Below are 27,263 nucleotides of genomic sequence, written 5' to 3' on the forward strand. Positions count from 1 at the left end.
GTCACATGAAGCCGCACAGGCCTCCAGAAGCAGGGGCCGCTGGGGGGCCGGTGCTGCTCCCACCTGAATGGAGCAAAGCAGCCGAGGGAACACGGCTGGGGTCAGGGGCGGGGGGCGCCCACTGGTCCAGTCTGCAGCGCAGTAGGAACTCGGGAAAGGCTGGGTGAATGGGGGCGTGAGCAGGGAAGACATAAATGGATAAAATCTCAAATCTGCCCTGATCCCAAGTCACAGCTCATCACCGACACCAGAGCATTTCACCAATGGCTAGGGATTCAAGCCTTCTTGAACTGATTAGATTCTTGAAGGATTTCTTTAAAGATTCACTACTAAAGAAAAAAGTGCTACATCCTGGTGAATGAAAGGCAGGCATGATGTGTTCTGGCTCTTTTCAAAAGCCAACCCTCAGCTGGACCCATCCAAATCCATGACTGGAATGAAGTTCTGTTTTCAAGCTTGTGACATGACATTGATAAAACCATAAAAGGAATTCTCTATGGTCGAATAAAACGCCTTTGAAAACATTCATAACCACAAATCCCAATACATGAGCGCAAACTATTAATGCTTTTAAAGCAAGTTAGACCCCACAAAAGTGACGGCTATTGTTTCCATGCTAAATATCTGGCATGAGTTGAACCTTATATAAATGGCAGTATTTTTGCGCCCAAGCATCTTCCCTCCTTCATTTCCTTGCCAAACAGATCCAGAATTTTTTTTTTCTCCGAAACTGGAGCAAGAATCAATTAAAATGTATAATAATGTGTTAACTAGCTAATATAGCAATTAATGCTAAGGAGCATTTCAAGCCCCGAGTTTTTAGCAACAGCCCTGTTCTTTCATTCCCTCTGTCAGATCTGTAATTGAAAGAATACCGTGAGAGAAGCCTTTCATCAGCTCCAAGAGTTACATTTCCCGCTTTGATAACCGTACAAGGAAATCTGAGGCACTTCAAGCTTCCAATTACATTTGATTAGCCAGTCAAAATCATCTAACAGCTTTCATCACCCAAAGGAGAACTTTTGAAGAATTCTGCTGCCCACACTTCTGCACAAACACTAATCTATATCATTATTTTACAAGGGGAAATGTAATATTTAGTAACTTTTTAAATTAGGCAATAAGCAAAAGCCTCTTATCGCGACTTTGGGATCAAAGAAGCGCAGCGGTGGTGCTGAGACGTGTGAGGTAAAGGGTGTGCGGCGAGCTCAGAGGAGGCAAGATACTCTGGTCAAAATGGAACAACAGTTCTTAGACTCCGCTGACATTTCACAGAGCACGTCTGAAAACAGGGTATGCACGCAAAACTCTTGTGATATATACACAGAAGACCTGCCCGGGAAAACCACGGGGAACCCGAAACCTACGTGTACGTGGAATTATTTCCTACCAAATGCATGTGAGTGTGCAACCACATCAACTGTACCAACCACATCAGGGACACTGCTTGAGAAGTCCCTGAAAACATCCTCCTGGGAATCTTCTGAGGACCAGTTAGGAATTTAATATCGCTTAAAAGTGAAGACAGCGTGTTATCAGCGCTGCCTCGACCCACCCCCACGCCCCTCCCCATCTTGAGTGTATCCCTGCATCATAGACCTGATATCTTCTGTGTTTCATCCTCCGTAAAAATGTGCTTGTAATTTAAGGGAAATAATTATCCTGCTCGCCAGGTAAAGTTTTCTGTAAACAGGCTATTTAGAAATGTGATTGCCTTTTCACAGGAGGTGGGTCTGCTGCGTAGACTTTAAAAAGCAACACTGTGAGCCTCGGATGGATGGAAGGCCAGCTACCTCCACGCTCCCCAAATGAATGACAGAAGGGGTTACCCTCTGCCTCTGCAACCCTCGTCTTGTGCAACAGAAGACAGACTTTAGACCTGTTGCCCAATTAGTCCATCTGCCACGTCAAGAGAAGGCCTTCTTACAGTGTCAGAAATCGGATCACAGTTGGTTGCAAAGTTAATCCTGAATGTTGTGTAATCCTGGGGACATTTCTAAATATCCCAGATACTGTGGCGCTCTTTTAGTCTTCACGGAGAATTGGAGCAGCAGGCCCTACAGTCCTGTGCCCTTCGGATGTGTACAATTTCTCTTGCAAGCGTTTGGCTGCTCCTTCCAAGGATGTGAATAACCCAGGCTTGGTCCTGGGAGGTTGGAAACGTGGCATTTGAAAATGATTCCCAGGGGACTTCCCTGGCGGTCCGGTAGTTAAGAATCGCTTCACAACACAGGGCACATGGGTTTGAACCCTGGTCGAGAAACTAAAAACTCGCATAGCTTGGAGCAATGAAGCCCTCGAACTGCAACTAGAGAATCTGCTCACCACAACGAAGACCGCGCATGCCGCAGCTAACACCCCACACAGCCAAGTAAACATTGTTTAAAAAGAAAGAGAAAGACTTCCAAGGAGGAAGTAAAGAGGCAGGGACACACGGGCAGCCCTTTGCGGGACTGTGCAGAGGTGTTGCCTACACAGTGTAGGTGGGCATGACAGGGGTCCCCACACGCCCCGGTCAGTCTCCTATGCCCCGGCCCTGGAGGCTGACCTGCTTCTGCAACAGGAAACCCCACTGCGTGGAGGCCCCTCGACAGGGGTCCCCACACGCCCCGGTAGTCGCCTATGCCCTGGCCCTGGAGGCTGACCTGCTTCTGCAACAGGAAACCCCACTGCGTGGAGGCCCCTCACCCGGAGACAAGGCCACCCAGACGTCCCACCGACAACCCACGAACGCTGCCCACTGCTGGGTTCACCGACCGGACCGTTTCTCCTGTCTTCTCCATCTGCCCTCAGACCTCCAGGGCTCGGCGGCCCTCCTGGCCCACCACGTCCCATCTGCAGGGGAATACAGACGCAGCCCCGGACGGGGCGGGCTCCCAGGACCTACAACGCCGCAGGCGCCTCTGGGGAGGCAAGGGACCCCAGGGGAAGGAGGAGAAGCCACGCGAGTGAGCAAAGAAGAAGGGGGTCTGGGTAGTTAGAAAGGAGAGACGGAGGTGAAGGAAAGGGGAGAAGACCAAGAGAACGATACAGCAGGTCAGAGTGTCGGCAGAGATGCTGGCCGGGGCCCCGGGGCCTGAGCTTCGCCCGGCGCGCGGCGAGGGCAGACCCACAGAGGAAGCGGGCGTTCAGCGTCAGGTATTTAAGAAAGACCCAGGGCTGGCAGAGGGATGCTGCAGATCGCGCTGTGCTCGAGGGCGGGCGGCATTCTTGGGTTAGAGATGAATGTCTTTAACGTGAACAACAGCAGCGACGCGCGATTTCCATGCAGCCATTCTAGAAATGGATGTGGGGCCCGCAGAGATCTGTATGATCGACTTCCCGAGCTGCAGGAGAGTAAGTCAGAGCAAGTCATCCTTCACTCGCCCTGGAAAATAGAAGGACCTATTTTACCTCACAGGTTCAGAGGGCAAAGTCCCTCAAAAGTGTGTTAAGGAGAGTCACACACGAGTCATGTTTTCGGCGTTGTCACCCACTACCCAACGCAGTGTGACAGCGGACATCATCAGCAGACTGGGTCCCGGGGCTCGGGGACAGAGGAGCAGACGTTCTAGACTTTCTGTAAGCTCTGTGAGCAGCCCGTGTGTCCTGCTGGGCAGACGTGTGCAGGCCTTGGACCGACCAAGGACCCAGGGAAGTCTCAGCAAACAGGTGTGGACCAGCTTCTAAGCAGACAGACTGACATGCTGGCATCTACTGGCCATGCGGTCGGAGTCAGAGCTGGGCACTCGGGGTGGGGTGGGGGTGGGTGAACCTGCCCGGCGTCCCAAGGTGGGGAGCACCACCCCCCTGCTGACCCTCCAGTTATATACGCTTCTACAGATTAAGGTTTAGAAGCTCTGGAGTCTGCAGCCAAAGGCAAACTCCTCCTCTTCTCCGGTTCTATATTCCAGCCCTACAAGGTCACCTCCAATTAAAAAAAGAAATAATTTACCTGTTCTTGGGCCATTTTAAGAAACAGCTCTCTGGAGCTGAAGAAGAACACAGGTCCTTTAAGACCCATTGTAAAATGGTACTGAGATGGGCCTAGTTTACAAAAGACCGCAAGATGCATTTTTGCATTTTTGGTTTCAATGACATCATTAGTACTTAATAGCCGCATGACTTGGGGCAAATCTGGGAAAGTCTTTAGGTCTCGGAACCCCAGCTGCACACAGAGAGTCAACACGCTCGCTGCCCAGGAAGTCATGAGAATGAAATGGGTACAACACTGGTGACGCGACTGACAACTGTCTGACTCACAGTAAAAACTCAGTGAGTGGCGGCTGCTATTATCCCCTGTTGTCCAAAGTATTTTCTGTTGTCCCTGGGCCCTCCTTGAGCTCTGTCCTACTAATGTAGCTCCAAGCCCTGGGGGCAGGTTACCTACTGAGCTTCCCCCCCCATCTGTGTTTCTTCCTCCGTCTCGCTCATTCCCGCTTCCCATCCCCTCATTCCCGCTTCCCATCCGCCTCCCCAAGCTGACTGAAGTGCCTCGCTTAATTTTGCCAGTGACAGATGATTTGACTGAAAAAAGTTTGGTGGTTTAAAAACCTAGTTAGCAAAAGTACAATGAGGTGATACCTGACACTGGTCAGAATGGACGTCTTTAGAGCGTCTACAAACAAGAACGCTGGGAGAGCGTGGAGAAAAGGGGACCTCCCTACATCATCATTGGTGGGAATGTAAACTGGCACAGCCGCTGTGGAGAATGGAGAATACAGCTACCTGCAATCCCACTCCTGGGCATCTATTCAGACAAAACTGTAATTCAAAAAAAACCCCATGTACCCCTACGTTCACGGCAGTGCTACTTAAAACATCCAAGACACAGAAACAACCCAGATGTCCATTCAGATAAGAATGGATGAAGAAGGGATGGTACGTGTATACGATGGAGCACTAGTCAGCCACGAAAAAGAATGAAACCACGCCATCTGCAGCGACGTGGGCGGGCCCAGAGATGACCACATTGAGTAAAGTAACACAGACAAACACCACGTGACATCACACAGCGTGGAATCTAAAACACGACACGGAGGAAATTTTCTGTGAAACAAACTCACAGACACAGAGGACAGACTTTGGTTTCCAAGGTGCGGGGCTGGGGGAAGGATGGATTGGGAGTTTGGGATTCGCAGGAGCAAACTATTATACACAGGGTGGACAAAAAAGGTCCCTCTGTATATAGGATAGGGAACTGTATTCAATACCCCATGATAAATCAAAATAGAAAAGAATATGAGAAGCAATACATACATGTATAACTGAATCACTCTGCTGTTCAGCAGAAATGAACACAACAGTGTAAACCATTATATGGGAATAAAGTAAACTTCAAAAAATTGTAAAATAAAAACCTAGTTAGCAAACTTGTATTAACCAGTTAACTCTGTGTCTCTCTGGATCCAGAAGGGAGGGAAGGATGTGTCCTCTCTGGAAGGACCACTTTACGTGACAACAAGGGCCCAGGGCTTTCCCCTGCTGGACAAGAGGGGACCGTGTCCTGCTCTCCCTCCCCAGCAGGGAAGGAGCGGCCTGGACAGGCGCCTGAGGAGAGGCACCCAGCCCTACAGCAGGCAGAGTGAGCGGCCCACCGAAGGGGCCTCTGCCCTCCACCCTCTGACCGTGAGCAGAGCCAGGGAGATGCCCATTTTCTCCCCACCCTCACCGTTTACTCCTGACGCCTGACAGCAGCCCAGCCAGTTAAACACGGCGTCCCTGGTGTGGCGGGCCTCTCCCATGCCCCCACCATCCCGGCAGGTAACACATAGATTAACAGGAACAGGAAGCGCGTCGGGTATGTGAACAAGCAAACCCAGCATAAAGCCACGCTCATCTCTCCCACCAAACTCCCTGGCTTCCACCCAACTGCACAGTAACTACTAGCGTCTGGTCACATGGAAACCCTGAGTCTAAACCGAGTCTGCAGCCTGTAGATGTATCCTCACTGAATAAAACAAATGTAATACTTATAAGGGTTTCCCTGGTGGCTCCGAGATAAAGAATTCAGCTGCAATGCAGGAGACGAAAGTTCGAACCCTGGGTCGGGAAGATTCCCTGGAGGAGGAAATGGCAACCCACTCCAGTATTCTTGCCTGGAGAATCCCATGGACAGAGGAGCCTGGTGGGCTACAGTCCATAGGGTTGAAAAAAGGTCCAACCTGACTTAGCGACTTAACAACAACAACAGCAACACTTTAAAAGGAACCAAGAGGGTGGAGCATCTAGCACTCCACAGTGGGGGGGTGGGGGGTCATTTCTGCCAAAGAACAATACCTCTACTTTAAACAGGTATTGATGGAGGAGAGCTGATTCACCCGGCAGACAGTGACCGAGAAGACTTGAACAGCTACAGGAAGATTCCTCAATCAGTAAGTGACACGGGTGTAGGAACACGCAAGCCTGGACAAGCACGGATAGCAGAAGGATCCACATCTCAGCACCAGCAGCCAGCCCAGAGGCTCTATGCCAAGTCTGCCGGAGGAGCCACAGACGCAGATGTCTGATGCCGAAGAGCCCCAAGTCACAGAGTCAAACCTGCAGATTCCAACCTTCCCTCCAAACTCAAAGGCAGCAGAAAACTTCCATGCCCACCCCCAGGGGAAGAAAAGCCAGTTTTCCAGTTTCCTCGTAAACCTACGGAAGGTCCATTTATTTCCTTCTGATCTCTTTTTGAGAAATAGGTTTCATGGTCAGAGATGTTTTCATTTACCTTCGAATAGAAATAGTTCTCCCCTCTTTAGGGGAAATCACATTAAATGCTGATCATCTGCTTCCAGGAGGAACTACTTTGCATCCAAAGAAATGAAAACACAGGTAAGTAAAGTGACAGACTATAATTCTGGGTACACAGTCCTGAAAGCTCAGGCAGAGGCAAAAGGGAGCAGTGAGTGTGTGTGTGCACTCGGCTGTGTCTGACTCTGTGACCCCATGGACTGCAGCCCACCAGGCTCCTCTGTCCATGGGCATCTCGAGGCTAGAATACTGGAGTGGGTTGCCATTTCTTTCTCCAGGAGATCTTCCCGACCCAGGGACTGAACTTGCATTTTCTGTGCTGCATCTCCTGCATTGATTGGCAGGCGGATTCTCTACCACTGAGCCAGCTGGGAGGCATTAAAGAGAGCAGGAGGGCAGGTACGGCAGGTAAACACACACACAGACAGAAACGAAGGGCTGGGCAAGTCCACTAAAGAACACGGCTCCAAACTGGGGCAAATCCAGCCAACTGCAAACTGCAGACCTGTGTTGGTTGGGAGAAGAGAACTGAGGCTTGGGAAAAGGGATCTAGGGTGTTAATGATAAATAAATTAAAACTCTGCTCAAAAAGCATCCGCACCAGAGCAGAGAAAAAAGGGCGTCTAGCTTTCGAGAAAGTGGCTGAATTCCTTTGGCACAAACTCCCCGAGCCTCTGAGCCCTATTTTCCACAGAAACACTAGTTATGCGTTTCAGTCAGGATTAATTTAGACTTTTTTTATTCCTCCATGTACAAGACTCATTCACGGAAGGGAAGTTCTCCATCCATTCCCAGAATCCTCGGAAGACATCTGGTCTCATTAGACGATCAAACAGATCTTGCAGATTCATTAGTTGTTCAACAAAGTGGGAATTACTTGCCCACTGCTCTTGTGTTTGTGAGACACTCAAGACACAGATGAGAGAAAAATGAGCGAAGAAAAAGGGCACCCTCTTCTTGACTTGCGACGACAGCACTTTCTGCGATGCCGGGCAAGGGGGTCTGGAATTCGCTCTTGATTTCCAAAAACACAAGTTAAAGTCAAGAATACAGGCCACCGTCAGACAGGTGGAGCTTAAAGATTCAAAGGTATAGTGAACATATGGCTTGACCCCAGAAATGCTGTCAGGCTGGGGTAATCCATGGCCATCTACCACTTGGTTACAGTCCTGACCTCCCTTCCTTGCCTGTTTTCTCACACACAGAAAGGAGCCCAGGCTGATGCAGCCGGCATCCAGCAGGACCCAGGACGTAACGTCCCTTACCCACTTTACAGCAGGGCAGAGCCCCACGTGGCCGCCTGTCCTCCCGAGGGCGGTGGGCAGAGAGGGGGCACTCAGAGGGTCTGGCCCCTCCTCCAGGGCTCAAAAGTGCCGGCGGGAAGACACACTTCGTTCGCTGAGGCCCCTGTGGCCTGCGAGAACTGTAGCAGCTTTCTAAAGTGACTCCCTCCCTCCCAGGGAGGGGTCTGGGCTCAGAGAAAATCCATCTCGCTGATTATCAGTGATTTAGTAATTGGGCGGTAGTGATGGACTTCTGATAACCAGGAAGTCTGCTGTGGCTTCACTGGGAAAGGCGTGGATCTCTGGAGTCAAAGGTTACGGGGCTTGCGTGCGTGTGTGTGCATGTGTGTGTCACGTGCAAATGTGTGTGCACGGGCATCGTGGGTGTGTCCGGGGCGGGGTGGGGGGCGAGGCTGTGGAGAAGCCCAGCTTCTTGGAATCTGAATGGCCAGCCCCCAGTTCTTCCCTGCGGTAGACAGCTGTATAACCTCGGAGGCCACAGGCCCCCTGCCTCAGCTTCTCCACATGTAAACGGAGGGGCTAGAGTCTAAGGACCCCCACCACCTCGGCCCGCTCGGGAAAGCACATGGTGTCTCGGCCACGAGGACCGCTGGACGCACCGGTGCTGGCCGGACAGCTACCCCAGCTAATCCACCTTTCCCACGCCACGACTGTGGACGGAAATCAGAACTGCCCCTCATACAGGAAAGAACACAGCTCCCTTAGATGTACTCTCTCTTCCCGGCCATCACCTAGCTCTGAAATTGCACGGTTTCTATATTGCATTTTTTCTTTTCTATTTTGCTGTTCATGTGCTGTTTTTCAAGATGCACATACAGGAGTTAAATTTTCCTCTTTCCCATTCCAATATTTTGAAATGGGAACCAGAATATCATTTCTTTTTCTTTTTCTTGCACCATGTAACTAAACAACCCACCAGACTTCCTCTGGCCCTTTTGATCCCTTGGACAGTAAACAAGTGAAACCTGCATTCCCCTCTTCTCCACGAAGAGAGTGTGATGTGTCCTGTGAGTGTGAGCAAGAGGTCATTTGCAAAACTGCCCGATTATCCTATTACTTCTCCTGGAGCAAACGTGTGTGCCTTTCCAGGTTGGGGTTGTGGAGGTATAAGCAATCTGCTCTATAAGTATGCCGCCTGATTGGTAATTTACGGTGAAGTTAACAAGAAAAAAGTGTAAAAGAGGCCGTCCATCTAAATCTTCCCAAACGCTATTTTAAAATCACAAGGTTTGCAGGAAGGTAGGCGGAAGATGGGGCTGCAGGTCTCCAGGGGGCCCTGGAGGCGAGGCCGGTGGGGGGTCGGGGTGGGGGGAGGCCTTGTGCAGGAGGTGTTCCTGGCGGGGGCAGGTCGACCACGTCCGGTGACTGGTCCACGACCCTGCCCAAGAGCAACCACTCCTGGACTGCTGGGCCTGCCTCCTCAGCGGGTCAGGAAATCAGCTCAGGGGGTGGTGACTGGGAATTATTATTATTTTTTTAAAGCATGAAATAAATTAGACTAAAGCAAAATAGAATAGAAAATATCAGCGTGCAAGGCATGGACAAAGGCATGTACAGTCTCATGGAACTTTGGCTCAGCTGAGCGTGTGTGCGTGCATGCATGCGTTTGGTACACCAGGTTCCAATGCAGAATATATTTCTAACTGCGGGCCTTAGTTCAAAAGTTTGCAAGCCTCTGCCCTGGAGAAATACAGGGCAGCACACATTGTCTCCATGCTGGCTTCAAACGCCTTGGTCTGGTTTGCACAAAGTAGATTTATAAACAAAGGAAAAGGAATTCTTCCGAAACAAATGGTCACCTCTCAATTCTGTATTTAAACAATCCCTAAGTTATTCTGGAATTCTAACTTTCATTCCTCTGAAAAATACTTCAAGGGCCATACCTCTTGCGAAAATGTAAGTCCAAGGCCAACAGCGAGGAGGGTCTAGTTGTCCTTCTCTCCTGGGGTCACCCCCGCCTTTTACAGGAGCCAGCCCAGCATTGCATCTGCTCCCTTCCCTTTAAAGCATTTTCTTACATAAGACTGATAAATGCCTTAAACAACAGTATAAATGACTCACAATGCTTTAATATGTCCCATTCCCCAAAATGTTCATATTTTAACCAAATATGAAATCTCATGCCCTAGAAAAGAATCTCATACAATTTAACAACAAGGAAAGGAAAAGAGAAATTTGGAAAGCATGCTTTCCGAGCACTCTTAAAGTCCCAGCTGGGGTTCTCTATATTCACTTTACAACTTTCTCTTTTTTCATGTAAGTTATAACACATGATTTCTTTCCTCATGATTTTGTGAAACGAATTCAGGTTTTTTTTTTTTAAGTAGATATTTATGAAATTGTCTTCGACAGCAAATATTTGTCTTATTCAACCTTGTATCCATCTTACACCCAATGTACTGCCTGGCAAGTTTGAGGTCCTCAACTGGAAGTAATTAATTACTATTATACAGTTCTACTTCTCTATCATGCACATGGTAATTCTGCTTTCCAACATCAAACTAAAAAGAGTACAAGTGCATGTTTTTTTTTTCCTGAATATAAGAGTATTAAGTGAAGCCTCCATATATATGTCATAAAACAGTAAGAACAATTTTAAAACAGCACTGATTCACTAAGTATATAATATATGCTGGGTTCCCAGGACGAGACGCTTTGCCCACACAGTCTCGTTTATTCCTTGAAATATCTCAATAGATGTGTTGTTATCCCCTACATACTTCTACCTCCCCTACAACACCACACCTATGATTTCACAGACTAGAAAACTAAGGCTCAGAGATTGACAACTTGCCCCACAAAGACAGTTACTAAGCAGCAAGGATCTAATGCCAGCTGGGTCCCTCTGCGAAGGCGAGGCTTCCGTCCGTCTGCGTTTCCTAACCTGTCAGCTGCATCTGGAACGATCACTTTCGTTTTCATTTTCCAATCCCTTACCTGTTCTCTTAAGGGACAAAGTTTCGAACCCAAGGTCACCATCAGGAAAGTGCCGCTTGTTTCTGATGATAAGCACCTGATGACCCCAGGGGGGTTCCACGCCAGAGGGTCTGGTCTGGCAGCCAGCAGGGCACCTTGCTCACTCCCAGTGTGAACCCCAGCATCGGCCCTCTGCACACGCGGGAGAGACGCCCCGGGAGCAGGGCCGGACCTGACGGCAGGCGGACGGCAGCCCAGTGACTTGCCTGGTCCATGCAGATAACTTTTCTGTTTCAGACCACGGTGCCCAGAGAAGGCGGCCACGGAAAGCTGTGTTTCCCATTTGCACGTGGTTTCCACGCTCCAGCCCATCCACACGCACACAACTTCAGACAGAACCTTTAAATGAAAAGTCTGCTTTGTACTGTGCTCCTTGAGGAGATTTTTAAACCTCCTCCCAAAGGCTGAAGCTGCCACGGTAACAAAGAAATTGATTTTGTAACAGACAGACTAGAAACCAAGCCCAGAATTCAGTTCTGTCTTTAACACAGAGAATGAAACCACTGACCACCAAACACTACTATTGCTAGCCCTGCAGTTACTCTCTGATCCCAAACTTCGTTACAACTCCCGTATTAATTCAGTCTTCAGTTTCGGGAAATAAAATAATTATGTAGATAAACAGAGGTCCTTGTACAAACAAGGACCTGGGTTTACAATGTACCAATCCATTAAAATCAACGACAGACAGAGATTATGAGAACCAAAGCCCAGCCAAGCAGAGTGGCACTCACACGGGGCCCATTCCCCAGCCAAAGGCAGTAAACATCCTGTTGGAATCTGCTTTGAAAACAGACGTGCCAACCTCATGTCAAGGTGAACAGCTAGTAAGTACCTACTGGGTACTCTTAACCAGCGGGACCGCTTGCACCCTTTAGCATCTAAACACAACGAAAGTTGGCATTTTTTCCTTCTAAATTGGCACCATTATAATCGAGCTCCTTTCTTGGTAATTTTTCAAAAGTTTACTATGTTCTGTTTCACGTTGGCGTCAATGTTTCAGCCACAAACCAAGGTAGAGGGAACGAGGTAATAATAAGGGGAAGGGAACAGCATTTTTCCTGTTCAGAAAAAAAAGCCCAACTCAGTTTACCGTATGTGACATTAAGTGCCACAGCCCTAAACGAAGCGCTGCAGAAAATACAGGCCCATAGAGGGAAGCCGCGGCCCTTCTGAAGCCAAGGTCTGAAACCCCGTTTTACAAGGAAGGAAGGACGACGTGCGCGCGGCCCCCAGACCCCGCGCCGCGGGCAGAGCCGGGCCTCGCGGAGGGAAGCGGGGCCCCGCGCCCCGGCGGCCCGCACCTACCTTGAGCTCCCTGAAGAAGACGCTGCTGCGGGCCCACTCCACGATGGAGAAGAGCGTCTGGTCTGCCATCTTGCACATGAGCCCGAACGTGCTGAGCCGCTCGTGCTTGCTGCGGCCGGCCTGCTCCTGCTGCAGGTAGGCCATGATCTTGGCCTGCACCTGGGGCTCGTCGGGCTCACACTTGAGCAGTTCCAGGATGAGGTGGGGGATGCTGGCCGGGGAGCTGGTCTGGTAGCTGTCCACGTAGGAGTAGCCCATGACGGACTCGGGGGAGCTGGTGTAGGGGTCGGGGTACTCAGACTTGATGGCGCGGCTGGGGAAGTGGCCGTAGGTCTGGTACCCGGGCAGGCTGCCGTGAGGGGGCATGGTCATGCTGATGGGGGAGGTCACGAAGGGGCTGCGGTCATAGTCTGCAGGAGGCAAGGCAGCGTGGTTCAGAGGTAGGCCTTTGGAGGCAGAATGGATGTTCTGAATCGCAGAGGAGATGCTCAGCTCGGGGGGCATGGCTTGGATCACCTGAGACATGGCTTCCAGCTTCAGCCCGTTGGCTCGGATGAGGGCTTTTTTCTGCTGCTTCAGGGCCCTGTCCCTCTTATACATAGGCCCGAACTTATTCCTTCCTCCGCGCATTCGGTCTGCCCTTACCGCTGTTGGTGTGGGCATGAAAAAAAAAAAGGAAGTAAGGGTATAAACAAGATGTAAATCATGAGCACTGTCCAGATCTCCAGATAATTAGAAAGGCTCAAGATGGACCAGAAGCGGTCTCTGTGTGGTTATTTTCACCACAATAGCTCTCAGAGATTCCCCCCAAAAGCCATGTCCTCTTTATTTATGAATTCTTTCCTCCAAGTGTGTTTGTCATCAAAAAAATATTTCGGCTATGTGGGGATACATTATTAACCCTTCGGTGGACTGAAGAGACTCCTAGTCTTTGCTGCCCACGGGGGATGCCCCATGTTGCTAAGGACGAGGATCAGATCCTGTCCTGCCAGCGAGGCTGGGCTTCTCTGTATGGAAACGCAAACTGCTCAAAGGGCGCACACACTCCCCCCGCCCCCCACCCAAAAATCAAAGGGGCCATGACTGGATCAAACTGTGACTGTTTCTCCTGAGAACATCCTCCTCTCTCAAAGTCTTTTTGAGAGACTAATTTGCTGCAAAATTGCTAGGTGCATGCTCTTTTTGGAAAACCATCCTCACCCAGACTTGATGGGTACACACCAGGTAGCAACGGGTTATTGTATTTCATTTAAACAGAACTGGACCTAACTAAAGCAGATTCATTTCGGAAGCTGTCAAAACGGTCCACCATCACAATACTGGGTGGTGTCCGGGGCCACGTCTAGCAATATCCTTAGTGGGTCTCTGCTAGCTCATAGTGACCACTGGCAATTAGACCAGACACAGGGACCTCTGACAGCTTGTGACATGGTGAAATTGCTGGAGGTTAAGTTCTGGAGCTTTTTATCTTAGGATTAGTACAGCATTAAAAATTTATTGTGAATGCTAGGCACCCAGAATACCACACAAGATAATAAAGAGTTTTTCATCTGGATGATCATTTATTGAATATTCGATTGTTTCATCTCACTGTGAACAAAGTATGAGCGTGTACCGCAAAAGACTTCCTGTTAAGAAAGCACACTTCTTAAGGTAAAGAAATGCAACCTTTTCCTTTTGTTTAAAAAGAAAAAAAAGGAATCAATGACATCCTATGCAATCACAACATTTAATTTTTAACATTTAATCTTCTGGGTCTCACACTATCGTAAGCATCTACCACACTGTTTTGCTGTTTGGAAAATAATAAAGAGACCGGTAATGAAGAAATTGACAAGAAGCAGTTACATCCTTTCTCAATCTCATCACAGTTCCCGGATAACCCATGAGGCTACTTCTATTGGGAAGGAATCTATTAGCAATTTCTGCAGAGTATTTGAAATTTTTTGAGTATTTCCATCAAGTCTGAGTGCCACGCAACAGAAAAGCCCCCAAAACAACTAGTCTGTGCCTCACTGACCAAATGGAATGGGCCCCCGCATCTGGCACATCTCCGGTGTCTGTACCCCTTCTTATTACTTTATTTACAGTATATGCAATCTGTGGAAAGTCAGTAGGTCAGAGACCGGAAAACAGCTACACACCATAACAGTCCATGAACCACAGGTTATTTACAGCAGTCACATGTCAACTTTACCTCCTCCAATCTGTACAGCGTAAGCGCAGATGCTACTTTTTCAACATAAAGCTTAGCGTGGCTTTGGGGGAACCACTCTCTTGTTCTCGTCAAACCACTGCTACGGACAAGACAGTTCATCAGTTTTCATGTTTCCTGATTCTCAAAATTTTTAAAATTTTGCAGGCTCAGTCATGGTCTTAAAAAAAAGGTGCTCTCCCACACAACCAAAAATGATACTATCCAGGAGAAAAGTCTCTTTATATAAATTAAAGGTTTTAACTCTTATTCAGGAATCATGAAACTAATAGTAACAATTACAAGTGTACCTATTTAAAAAAATTAAAATCAAACTTTTTTACTAGGGCATCCTGATTTGAAACCTTTGAATCACATTGGTCTTGCTTTCATCTACCCTATGAAATGCATCTGCTTCTCAAGCTAAAAAATGAGGTGAGCAGGCGAAAGGCCAACGTTAAAAGTTTTTTTCCTAGTAGATTTCACCAGCCTTTAAATGAGACTCAGACTACACTGCTGACAAAACATAAAAAGATATTGTTGTCAATAGTGTTAAAAGACTAGGAAAATACTGTTACCATGTTATAAGTACAATGTTGTTTTAAATCCTATGTCCTTGGAGAATTTGAACAGGCAGCAGTCTTTAGAAAAAACTTACCTTCTAGCTTCATTCCAACACTTAGACATTTTTGAAATCGACAGTAAGGACAACGCTTTCTCTGCGTTTTGTCAATTTGGCAGTTCTGGTTTTCTATACACGTGTACCTTTTATTATTTTGGACTGTTCGCTTAAAAAAGCCCTATAAGAGAAAACAGTAAGACATATTATAAAGCTAACACCCATCTTTTCTATTGTTTCATTTTAAGGAAATCACCAGTAAATCTTTTCATTGCACTGTTTGAGTCCTTATGTGGTTCTGTGGTTTGTTTCACGTTTTAACAAGATCAACCCTTCAAAACCAGGCTATGGTAGAGATTTTCCTGACATCAGAGTTATACTTCACAAGAATCACATCAAATCTTGGAGAGCTTTGTCTACACACCGTTTTATCTCAACATTCAGCGGAAAATACATGCTATATTGACCAGTAATTTTTTTTTTCTTATTAAACTTCATGTTCCAGACAAGACACTTTTAGAGAGGTGAATTATTTTTAAGTAGTCTGATATAATTTTGGTGGCAAACTATAGTAAAATACCAATGGAAAAAATGAAATAACAAAACACTTCAGACCTTTTATAAACGTCAGCCCTAAAGAATTAAAAGCAAAAGCATTTAAAGAATAAAATGGAAAAATGTAGAAAATGTTCATAATTCCATTGGAATACACTCAAGTTGGGGAACTGCAAAGAAAAAGGTGAAACTTATAAGGGAAAAAAGCACGTAGAGCAGAGAACTGGGTTTTAGCAGAGTGTATGCCTTCCTTATATTTCACCCAAAAGAATTAATCAGAAACAAAATCTGTAGCTTTATAACACAGTAACTGCTTGGATGGTATATTCTTTGTTTGCCCTACTGACCACAAAGTGAAACCATCTTACTTTGTTATAGGAAAAAAAGAGAGAGATTTTCTTGGCAGTGGTTTAGTAATTGTACTGAGTTTTCTACTTTTAAAAATGTTGAAAAATAAGGAGTAGTAAATTTACTGAGAATATATGAAAAAAGTCTGAGATAAATCCTTACTGTATAGTTGATGTTATTAGTAATAATACAGTACATCTCACATATTAAAAACTCTTGCCTTTAAATAAGTCACCATATACTTAAAACTACTCATATTATAAACTTAAGATCTTATTCTTTCTGATATAAATTTCAAAAGTCTTAAAAATTATTTTTGGAATAAATCAGGATGAAATCATGCAGTTGGGAATTTAGACTTTTATATCTGTGGATAAAAAATGTTTGGATGTGTAGCACAGAATACTCTAAAGTTAAAATGTATTTGGGAAATACTTTTTCATGTTGGCTCTCAAGAACAACAATGCTTTAAATATATATAAGTCAAGCAAAATCAATATTCTGGACTGTTAGAAATAGAAGTCTTTCTACAGCTACATCACTTTCCTATAATAAACTATTTTAAAGTCATGATACTGGCAAAGTTTTCTAAACAGCATAAATTTCTTTGCTTTGGGGATTAAATCAGACACATATTTCTAAGAATCATCTCACTAAGACTCACTCTTTCCCTCTCTCATTTTTGAGTCCAAAAAAGACAGCCTACATTTAGCTTGAAGAAGTAGTCCAATGGTTTATTTTGGTTTTGAACATTATATTTCTCAGGTAGCAACGAAGAAGCAAACCTTGCAGCTTTCACAGGTGAGGAGCCCATAATGGTACCCAGACACTTTATCTCCACACACGGGACAGAGCTCTTCAAGATCTTCATCATAGGAGTAATTCACCATTTTAAACTGAGACACTGAAACAAGAGGAGAAATGCACACATCCAATTAATTTACTAGGTTTCAATCCTGCAATAGGAAGCGTTTTGGTGACTGGAGGGCAAACATCAGGTAAAACAAAAAATAAAAATGTCTTAAGGCGCACTGCAGAGAGTTATTTTTACAGTCGAAGTAAAACCTCTTTGGGCATAAATGAGCAAGCACTTTACATTATTTTAATTTAAAAATAATTCTAAGTTCTTTTGTTAAACATTCTTAAACTGACTGTTGAACACAAGTCTCCTAATTCTGCAAAGCAAGAGATCCAGAAAGGAAACACGAACTGCATAAAGAACTTAGAATTCCTTTTAAATCGCCTTGCTGGCAAGTTCCAAAACGTCACCTTTTCCTAAGGAAGAGAAAGCAGCACACAGCGTCATCCTCGCACTGGAACGGGGTTTGCTCAAAGTTCACCGAGCCTTAGGGGTGTCTGGGTGAAAGCAACGCCAAACCTCCACCGAGAACTGGAAGCCCGGGACACTTTGTCAGCAGCCCTATTCCAGCCACAGCCCGAGGCTCCCAGCGTTCAGAGCTGTTAGATTAATACTAACACCCAGTTACGTACTAGTCGGGCTTTGATCTCTGCACTTTTGAAAATCTACTGTAAAAATTACTAGAAAAAAAAAAGGGAGGGAGCACGGACGTTAAGGGAAAGAAAAAAAAAAGGAAAAGAAGGAAAGCAAAAGATACACACGAGAGTTCGGTTTCGTCGCTAAGTATTGAAGCCCTTTAATGAACTTCACATGTTTCCGATGATCACTGCAAAATATAAACACCTCGAGCTCCCCTGTTAAACAGAAATCAGGCGGTGGCTTCGCGCGGCTCCCTGCTGGGATCGGGTAACCATCCAGCTCCGGACGCAGTCCCGGGAAAGCGTCTTCGCAGCTCCAAGACCGAGAAAAACTGCGCAGGAGGGGCGGAGGCCGGGAGACCCAGGTAATACCTGATCCGGCCTCTCCGGGAGACTCGATCCACACAACGGGGGCCTCGCAGCGCGCGCCGCCGGGGGGGTACCTCGAGGGCAGGTCCGCGCGGCCCGGCCGCCGCCCGAAGCCTCCGGGCACCTCCCGCGAAACCCCGGGGCGCACTTGCCTCTCGCCCCTTGCTCAGCTTTGGGCTACACACAGGCACACAATCGCCCCAGTCAAGTTTGTTTTAAGTTAATCAGTGGCGTTTGCAGGGGGCGGGGCGGGGGGGTGGGGAACTGAGGGCTGGCAGGAGTTTCCTCTGATTTGTTTACCGAAAAGGAAAGGGAGAAATAGGCCCCCCACCCATCCCCAAAGTGCCAGGCCACTCCATCACCACTGTGGCCTCCTGGCCAAAGAGTTCTTATTTTTTTTATTTTTAAAATACAGTTCTGTTTTCTCTACGGATTCTGGGGGCCTCTGGAAACGGCCTTTGGGGGGGTCCCTAACCGTGCTTCTCGACTGACCCCCCCCCCCCCCCGACAGCCTCTCCCGAGACACGGAGTCGTGGGCTGGGGCGTAGATCGGGATGAGTTAGCCGGAGTTTGGGGAGGGGGGAATCCCACGAAAAGATGGGAAAAGCCGAGGCAGGCGTTTGAGCGCCAAGAAACAAAGACGCAGAGCGCAGTCCTCTCGGCGGGGCCAAGGGAACTTGGGGGTTTGGCTGAAGCTGAGGTTTCCAGAGGTTTGTTAATAGCCTCACCCTCCTAAAAGGTCGTGACTGTCGTCTCCAGGCGTGTTTTCGGACAGGGGAAAAGTGTACTTCACCACATGTGTGCCTTTCTCCTTCCCCCTTGCCCCAGCAAAGTAAACTCTTCACTTTGCACCTGAGCGGTGCGGAGAGGTAGGGGACCTGGTGCGCACCTCGGGATCCGACATCCTAAAGAGCGGGGCTGGGGACCCTCTTGGAAAATCCAAGACCGAGGCCGCGGTGCGAGACCCAGGCATCTTTCAGAGGCGCCCATGTGCTGTAGCCCGAGTGAGTCTTCGGAGAATCCAATGCATCCGGGCAAAGAAGTCCCGGTCTTGAGAAAGCTGAGCGGGACACCGGCGCCTGGGACGGCAGAGGCCGCGGACGCACGTGGACGAGTTCCCCGAACCGTCTCGGGACCCGGTAGGGGGTCCCCTTGCTGCACTTCCCCCCACCCCCCACGGTTCGGACGGCGGCGCGGCGCAGGCCAGGGCCCGAGCGGGTCTAGGGCGTGGGGTCCGCGTCCCCAGGGATTCCCCTCGGGCGGCAGGCCGCGTGGTCTGGAGGAAACTGCGCCGGGCGCTTCCCACCAGCTTTCCACCCCGGGGCTGAGCAAGCAGCCGGCGACGTCCCGGAGCCCCAGGCACCAGGGAAGACCGGCCCTCTGCTCCGGGGCGCTGTGTCGGGTCAGGAACGGCCCTCTCGAATTTTTCAAAGAAAATACCGTAGTGCTATCTTCCTCCCGTCTGCCCCCCACCCGACTTCCTGCTCCAGCTTCTCGCTGCGCTTCTTTTCCCGAGGCGCCCAGAATCGCGCGCGGTAAGGAGAAGCAGAAACTTTCCCTTGGATGCCAGCGTCTTGCCGGCCCCGAGGGCGCCCAAGGGACAATCCTTCCCAGCAGCCGGTGGCCGAGGGGCCCGATGCGGCGCCCCGGGGCCGCTTCCCCTGCGCTCGCTTAGCGGAATCCCAGGTGCCCGGCGGGAAAGCCTCTTTGGGCCAACCGGGTCCTGCCCGGGGCGGCCAGCCTACAGGTTAGACTCCAGGGGCTTGGCCCCCGGGAACTTCCACGGCCCTCCCTGGAGGCTGGGCTAGACCCCAGGATCCTCTAGCCGTGACCGACCCCACCGGCGGGGATGCACGCCCTCCCGCCGCCCCCTCGTCTCCAAACAGCCGGGCGACCTCAGGCCCTGGGCCCAGCGCCGCCTCTCCCGCACCGCCATGGGCGCCGGCCCTGAACTCTGCTCTCGGCGCGTCCCGGCCCTTTCAAGTTCGCTCGAGGGGATGGCAGGAAGCGCTCGGGATCACAGGCCCGCCGGCCCGCACATCCTGCGCGCTGGCGGGGGCGAGGATGGAAGGGCAGTGGAGACTTTTCCTAGCATTGTTCCCTCCCTGGCCCCGAGCAACTGCGATAAACTTCTGAAGGGCTTAACACGGCCAGGTCTAGAGTCGCTTCTTTTGGAACGCGGCGAAAATACAGCCTACGGAATTTGCCATTCCACCCCACCCCCACCCCCCCGCGCTAGTTGTTAGCAATCAAAAGCTAGGGAACAAACGGGACTTCCAGATGCCCAGGTATCCGACCGAAGAGGCTGGAAGCTAAGCCGCCGCCCCGCCCTGCACTCACTCTGCAGTGCCCGGCCGGAGGGTGGGCTGGAGACAACTGGTTCTTTCCAGTTCTGCCTGCCGTTTTAAGAAGTTGTTCAAATGCCAGCCGACTCCCCGGGTGCGCCAGGGTGCCCAGGCGTCCTGACACCGCTAAGCCAGCTCTCCCCGAGGTCCTGCGCGTTCTGCAGCTGCCTTTCCCAGGCAAAGGGGTTCTTCCGCACTCAAGAGCACTGGTTCAAGTTCCCCCGATTCCAGTGACCGGGAACCTGCTCGGGCTTCCCGAGAGAAGTTCCATTTCTTAGAAGGATCGTCGGAATAAATAGATCTCTAGACTGAGGCTGCCCCGGCTCCGGTCGCCGGACCTCGAAGCCTCTCTTCTTAATTAGAAAAGGCCAATTAGGCATAGCTCGGAAAATCCCCGCCCCGCATTGTTCAAGAGCCATAAACTTTTATGCCTTCCCCTGGGGAGGGGGCCCGACGCCCGCGCGCCGCCCGGCAGCCCAGCGGCGGCGAGCGCCGGGCGGCCAGTTCAGTGCCCGCGCGGGGCCGGCGGCTGCAGCCCGCTGGGCGAGCCGGGGGCGGGGGAGCCGCGGGAGCCGCGCGCCGCGAGCGCCTCCTTACCTTGCATGTTTTCCGGCATCTGCCCCTGGTCCCCATGCGACCGAGCCAGTCCCAGGGCTTCCGTCTCCACTTTAGGCAGCATGACAAGGCGGCCGCGCGCGGGTGCAGGGGGTCCGTGTTCGTCCGGAAGCCCTGCACCTGAACGCGGGCGGCACGGCTTCAACTCCGCCGGGAAGGAGGGGGCGACCGGTCGGCTGCTGTCTCGCCGGCGCGCTAGAGCGCGCCCCCGCCGCCTCCGGGGCTGCCGTCAGGACCCCGGAGCCCCGTCCAGGCGCGCTGCTCCCCAGCCGCCCCCGAACCGCGAGGAGGAAGCGGCGGACACCGAGCGAAGACCGCGTCCGAGCGCGGGGGCCCGGCTCGGCGAGGGCGCAGCTGCCGGGGGCGCGGGGGCGCGTCCGGCCGAGCTCCCGGCGCGCAGCGGAGGCGGCGGCCGGGCTGCTGCTGCTGCTGTTGCTGCCGCCGCCGCCGCCGCGGCTCCCGGACGGCTCGGCTCGGCGACCCGCACCCCGCCCTCCGCTCGGGATCCGCAGGGTCTCCCGCTCGCGCGCTCTCTGGCCTCCGTCTCGTCTCCTCTCCGCCCTTCGCCCGCGTCTGCCTCCCTCCCGCTCACTCCCTGGCGTGGAGTTGGAAGTTCCAGCCTCCCTCCGCCGCCTCGTCCACTCCCGTCCGGGAGAGGTCCTCTGCAGTCCCGGGGCGGCGAGGCTGGGGGTGGGGGAGAGGGAGGGGAGGAGGACCGGGTCGGGGGAGGCCGGGATGAGGGGTGAGGACAGGGGATGGGGACGCGGGTTCCGGACTCGGGTCGGACCCCAGGCGCCAGCCAATGAGGAAGAGGCGCAGGCTTCCCGGCCCCTCGCTGCCCCAACCTCTTCACCCCGCCTCGCCCCCTCCCACCCCGCCCGGCCCGGGGCGGGGGATGTGCGCGCGGCGGGTCTTAGAGCGGCTGAGAGGCGACCTCTGTCTGAGCGCGGCGGCCGAGGAGAAGCTGGCTGGAGGTGTCGGCGCGAAGAGGGGAAGCCTGCGGGGGTGCGCCCACCGTGCGCGCCGGGTGAGGGGCTGCAGGGGGAGTTGAACGCGTTTCAACAAGCCAAGAGAGAAAAGAAGAGCTGGCCTGCGCTCGAGGGTCTCCGGGCCCCATTCCCCTCGGCACTGAGTCTGCAGTCGCCGCCCCCCCACCCCCCCCGCGAGGGGCCCAGCGGCGCGGTCCACCTGCTCTGGAGGGAACAGCCGCGTCGCCGAGAGTTGGCGCAATTGCCGGCAATCCGAACGGCCCTCCCCAGCCCCCCTGTCTCCTCAAGCTCCTTCGCTCACTTTATAAACACCACCCGCCTCCTCAAGCCCCCAGATCAGGCTAGCGACAGACTTCCTAAAATGTTAGTGAGCCGTGTTTCCATACAGAATGCAAAGAGCAGCGCCGGCTTCCTTTTCCATACCCAGGTCTCTGGGGTGGGACGGGCCACTTGAGGCCCAGAGGCCCAGCACTTGAAAAAAAAGTTTTAAGGAACCATCTGTTATGCGAGCTCTTCCACACCAGACCAGCCCTATCTTCAAAGTTTTCAGATCTCATCTCAACAAGATGAAAACACTCTATCCCCAGCCTCCTGACTGCATGTGAAACGCCTCATATTCAGTATCTGCCGAGAGTCCACCCACAAGGGGGTGAATTTGAATCTCAAAGGCTCTGAATTTATTCTATGTGAATGGCACAGAGATCACACACTCAAACTGGCCAGTCCAGTATTTGATGAATTGAAAAGTACTCCAGTCACTGCCATGCATAATCTACACTTTTGAATGAAATGGGTTGCTCACCACATCCCCAGGCCTGGCCATTCACACACTGCTGCCTCTCAGAACTGACTTGTCATTTTGCTGCTTAACATACAGTACTCAGAATCTATAGTTATTCAGACCTCAGCTTTAGTGGCATCTGCAGGTTTCATTAAAACCTTTAAACTTGGTGAGAAGGCCGCCCCTTAGGTGGTAAATGGGAGTGGGTTGCAGTTGCCGCCATCAGTGACCCTTCTGATGCTCAGATTTTGGTGACAATATCACATACAGTCAGTCCATTTTCAGTATTGCCTGGTGTTTTAAGCCTCGTTGTGAATGAAGCTCAGAAAGGACTTAAATCAATGCTAGCACGCTGCTTGTGGATTCAGATGAACTTTCAGAATAAGTTTATTAGGAACCCTTAATCAGTTTATTACAAAGCCCTCCCACCGCAGAGAGCATCTGGGGGCACTTTGACCCTCCTTACCAATACCAAGCTGGCAGCTGGGGGTGGGGGGGGGCTCTAGTGCTCCCCCCGGTGTGGGAAGGAAGGCCCGCCGGTTGCTGGAGCAGGAGGAAGAGGTTGGGAGGGTTGAGAGAAGGATGCAGAACGTCTAACAGGACCGCGGGTTGCGATGGGACTGTCTCTGCCCGGACTTGAGGTGTGCCTGACCTGGCCGCAGGCAAAGGTCGTGGTCAGGTTCAGAGCCCAGCCTCAGCCCCAGAGAGGGCCTGTTGAGTCCACACGGGTGTGGAGGCCACTCTCCCCTCTCGTCACTCCCGAAAGGCCTGGCATGAGCCACCTGGCATGCATTTGTCTCCTCACAAACGGGAGCGGCGACAGTGTCAGAAACGGGGCCCGGGTCAGGGCTTCTTAAAGTCGGCTCTTAAAAGAGTGCGCAGGCGTGTAACAGCGGAAAGGTTTCGCCTCGCTTTGAAGCGCGTGTCCAGGCTGACGGGTCGGCCCGGTCAGCTGCGAGCCCAGCGGGCACCGAACGCGAAGGAGGCCTCAGACCCGGAGAGAACCTCCCTTCCCGAGAACCCCCGGCCCCGAGGGCTCGTTCCGGGAACGGGGCGGGAGAGGGGTGTCCCGAGGGCCAGAGCTCTGCCGATCCCTCCGGGGGACGTGGAAACCCCGCCTTTGGCGGACGAGACAGGAACCCTCCCGCAGGAGAAAGCCGCGGGCACCGTCATCTCTCCCCGGGGCGCTCCGCGCGGGGCTGGGCAGCACGCGGAGGGAGGGCGGCAGGCCGGCTCCAGCCCGGCTCCGGGCGCACGCTTCGCGCACTCCCTCCGGTCCTTGCCCCTTCAGTTCCGCGGGGGAGGGGGCCCCCTCCGGAGCCGGGGACCCGCTCGCCCTGTGACCTGGGATGGGCCTGGGCGTCTCCCCGAACACCCTGGAGGAAGCAGAGCGCCGGGAGGAGGCGCCCAGCCCGCCCGCGGTGCCGAGGTTACCTGGGGATGGTTCCAGGTGCCAGAGGCCGCAGCGCGAGGCGGGGGGACGGGGGCCGCGCGGACGCCCGGAAGGGCGGGGAGGTGGGGCTGAGGGGCAGGGCCTGGGTGGTCTACACGTCCAGGCCCGGAGGGTCCGCGCTCTCGGAAGTATACACCCACCGCCTTGGAATCACAAAGCCCGGGCCGGCTGGCCGACGCCTCCCACCCTCGGCGCGGGATGTCTCTCGCCCGCGGCCTCCCAGTAGAGTGCCCCGAGGAAGCCACCCCGGCTGCGGGGCAGTTAACTGGTGGGGACCGGAGGCCCAGTGAGACGGCTCCGGCTCCAGCCACCCCCAACATACTCCACTTGCTCCCTACTCCCCTGCAGACTACGCTCCCCTTTCCCCCCGCGTCCCCCACGCCTCCACCTCACGTCCTACGGGGCCGGTCTCCAGGCTCGCCCTTCCCGGTTCTGACTTTGTCTTAAAGTCTTGATTGACGGTTGCAATTACGAAAGATGATGGCTCTGGGAGGCTCCCGCAGCCTTGACGAGCCTGAGAAGCGCAGTCCCGGCATATTTTATCCAGGCTCAGCGTCACGGGGCCGTGCGCCCCCTGCGCCCGCGGGCAGCAGCGGAGGGGGTCTCGCGCCCCCGGCCGGCGAGGAGGCTACTGCCGGGCCCTCCCGCCTCCGCCGGTCCGCAACTCGGCGTCGCGTTCCCGGGCGCGCCGGGCACAGCTTGCCCTTGACCTAACCTGAGGCGTGCCTGCCTGCCGGCCGCGCGCACCTTGCATTCTGCAAAGGCGTAAAATGTCAAGATTGTTCAGGACTGGTTTCCTGGACTCAACAACACGGGTCCCCGGAGGAAGAGCATGGAAGACCCTTGTCCTCGCGCGCCTGGGTGGGGGAAGCCCCCCGCCCCGACCCACCCCAATCTCTCATAAACTTGCAAATCCGCATCCTTGGAAACCATGTTTAGCGCCTCCTCCATTCCTACTTTTTGGTGCTTTCGAGAAACCGGAATACTTTTCTCCGAACACGTGTCTACTCTTCAGAAGAAACCTAGATTCCCACCCCATCCCTCCGCCCTTTCCCCAGAAAGTCTCTGCGCCCAGGCCAGGCCAGCCTGGGGGGAGACAGAATCCACGGCTGAAGCGGGGGCTCTGTTTCATTTCTCCGCCCCTGCCACTCGAGAAGCCCATCAGAAGTCACTTTTGCTTTCCTCTGAAAATTAAATTTAGCAAGAACTCTGGAGTCGTGCTCCCGAGCTGGAGGGCGGGGTGGCTGGGGTGGAGGCGTCCTACCCCCGCGCTGGAAGCGCTTTTTTTTTTCTTTAAATGAGTTAAATTTTAGTGCAGACATGTAAGTTACCGAAGAGCGTGGAATTGGTCGAAGCGTTCAGAAAGTAAACTGGAATAGGTGAAAAGTCGCGTCTTTTTTTTTTTTTTTAATCCTTTTCTGACGCCTGCGTAAATAACTACTTCCGACATCCTCAACACAACATCCAGTCCAGGAAGAAGAACTGCAGCCAGTTTTAGACCTTCTACCCCGGAAAGACTGCCTGGTAGGGTGGCCGCCAACAGCGATCCAAGCACAGTCACTATGGGAACATCTTAGTATATACCCGGCCCCGTCTTAACCAGCGAGGAAAACGCAAAGTGACACAATTACCTAGGTAACCAAGGCCCCCCAAGCTCTCCCCAGACAAAGTCGCATCTTTGTCCCGAGGGAAAGGTGAGGTTGGGGAGACTTTGGCCTGGAGTATCAGAACCTGCCGTTCTTGGTATGTAGGCTTCCTTGCAGAACTTCTGCTTTGCAGGGACTTGCCCCAGCCCAGGGACCCAGGCACGTCCCACCTTGGTAGAGCCAGTGGCCCTCGAGGTGAACGGGGACATCCAGTCTTGCTAAAGGAGCCGGCTGGGAACTGACCTTGGGTAGGTGCTGGTCCTACCTAATCTGTGAGCTCAGTCGCTGTCTGACTCTTTTCGACCCTAAGAACCGGGTCCACCAGGCTCCTCTATACTCCAGGCAAGAGTATTGGAGTGGGTTGCCATGCCCTCCTCCAGGGGATCTTCCCAACCCAGGGATCGAACCTGTGTCTCTTAACGCCTCCTGCATTGGCTCTTTACCACTAGCGTCACCTGGGAATCCGCCAATGTAATCTAGCTGTTCCTCTCTGTGATTGAAATGGAAGCGTGAGTGAGCTGCAACTGAACTCTGGGAACCACCCCGTCCAGGTTGTTAGGGACAAACCAGAACGGTGAGTGACATCCACGAGGACGTTGCTGGCCCAGAGCAGACCACCAAGCCCTGGGTGAGAGCTGCTCCCCGGGCGATCCCACTCCCCAGAGGGCTTCCCCCCCCCCCCCCCCCCCCGGCCCCCAGTAGGAACTCGGATCCCAGCACTAGATGACTCTAGACTGACGTCCCACTGACTGTGGCCAGACTTCACGAGGGATGGGGTGACGGGCCCCCCAGCTTCCCCTTCCCGGGCTGGGGCCGTTCGGGGATGGACCGCCATGAGGCTGTGTCTTAGGGAAGCCCCCCCGGCGGGAGGTTCTTAGGATCTAAGGGTGTCAGACTCGCTGAGCTGCGGCCGTCGAGCAATTTGGGTGCCTCTTACCCAGCAAAGAAAGTGTGGGTTTGGAAAGGCGGGGCTCGCGGGGGGGACCGTCCCCCCGGGACTTGCCGCGCGGGCAAGTTACGGTCCCCCGAGGGGTCGCGGATCGCCCGATTCGGGGAGGGTCCTTTTCCAACCTGCCTCCAATTGGAAAACAACTTTCGTGGTTAAGAGGTGGTGGCCAGCGTGCGCCGAGCCTTGGGGCGAATCCTTTCGCTTTTCCCTGGGCTTCTAGTCTAGACCCTGTGGGGCGTCGCCTCGGGGACGGGATGGGCGGGGGGCGGGTTCCGAGCAGTTTTCTTTCCAGGTCCACAGAGACCACTGGAGGCGACGGAGCGTTGGGACCCCGAGGCTGCAGACGCCCAGACCCGCAACCGGAAGCAGCGTTTACTGTGAAAACACTTTAGCCCCGGCGTGGGAGACACACCCGGCTTTGTCAAAAGTGCTTAAAAAGGCCGTGGGAGGCGGTGTTTAAACTCTTTCCCTGTCCCCTCCCCCCAGGAGACACTTGCTTGTTTCTTAGGAGTAAAATGTTGATCTATTGGGCTTCCCTTGTGGCTCAGCTGGTAAAGAATCCACCCGCAGTGCAGGAGACCTTGGTTCGATCCCTGGG

General features: G+C 52.4%; 1 protein-coding gene across 6 annotated transcripts in view; it reads right to left on the reverse strand.

Annotated features, from left to right (window-relative positions):
• Window positions 1-27,263, reverse strand: part of NR5A2 (nuclear receptor subfamily 5 group A member 2) — a 132,686-nt gene that overhangs the window by 99,837 nt on the left and 5,586 nt on the right. Inside the window, exons 2-5 of one of the 6 annotated variants that reach the window (XM_070473823.1) lie at window positions 20,830-20,967; window positions 16,807-16,925; window positions 15,158-15,299; window positions 12,306-12,952 (exon numbers count right to left, since the gene is read on the reverse strand). In XM_070473823.1, coding sequence (XP_070329924.1) covers window positions 12,306-12,952; window positions 15,158-15,299; window positions 16,807-16,925; window positions 20,830-20,967 — 1,046 coding nt within the window. The other 5 variants (XM_070473820.1, XM_070473821.1, XM_070473822.1 and 2 more) reach the window with 5 other exon arrangements.

Source organism: Odocoileus virginianus, chromosome 11, assembly GCF_023699985.2.
Source record: "Odocoileus virginianus isolate 20LAN1187 ecotype Illinois chromosome 11, Ovbor_1.2, whole genome shotgun sequence".
Taxonomy (NCBI): domain Eukaryota; kingdom Metazoa; phylum Chordata; class Mammalia; order Artiodactyla; family Cervidae; genus Odocoileus; species Odocoileus virginianus.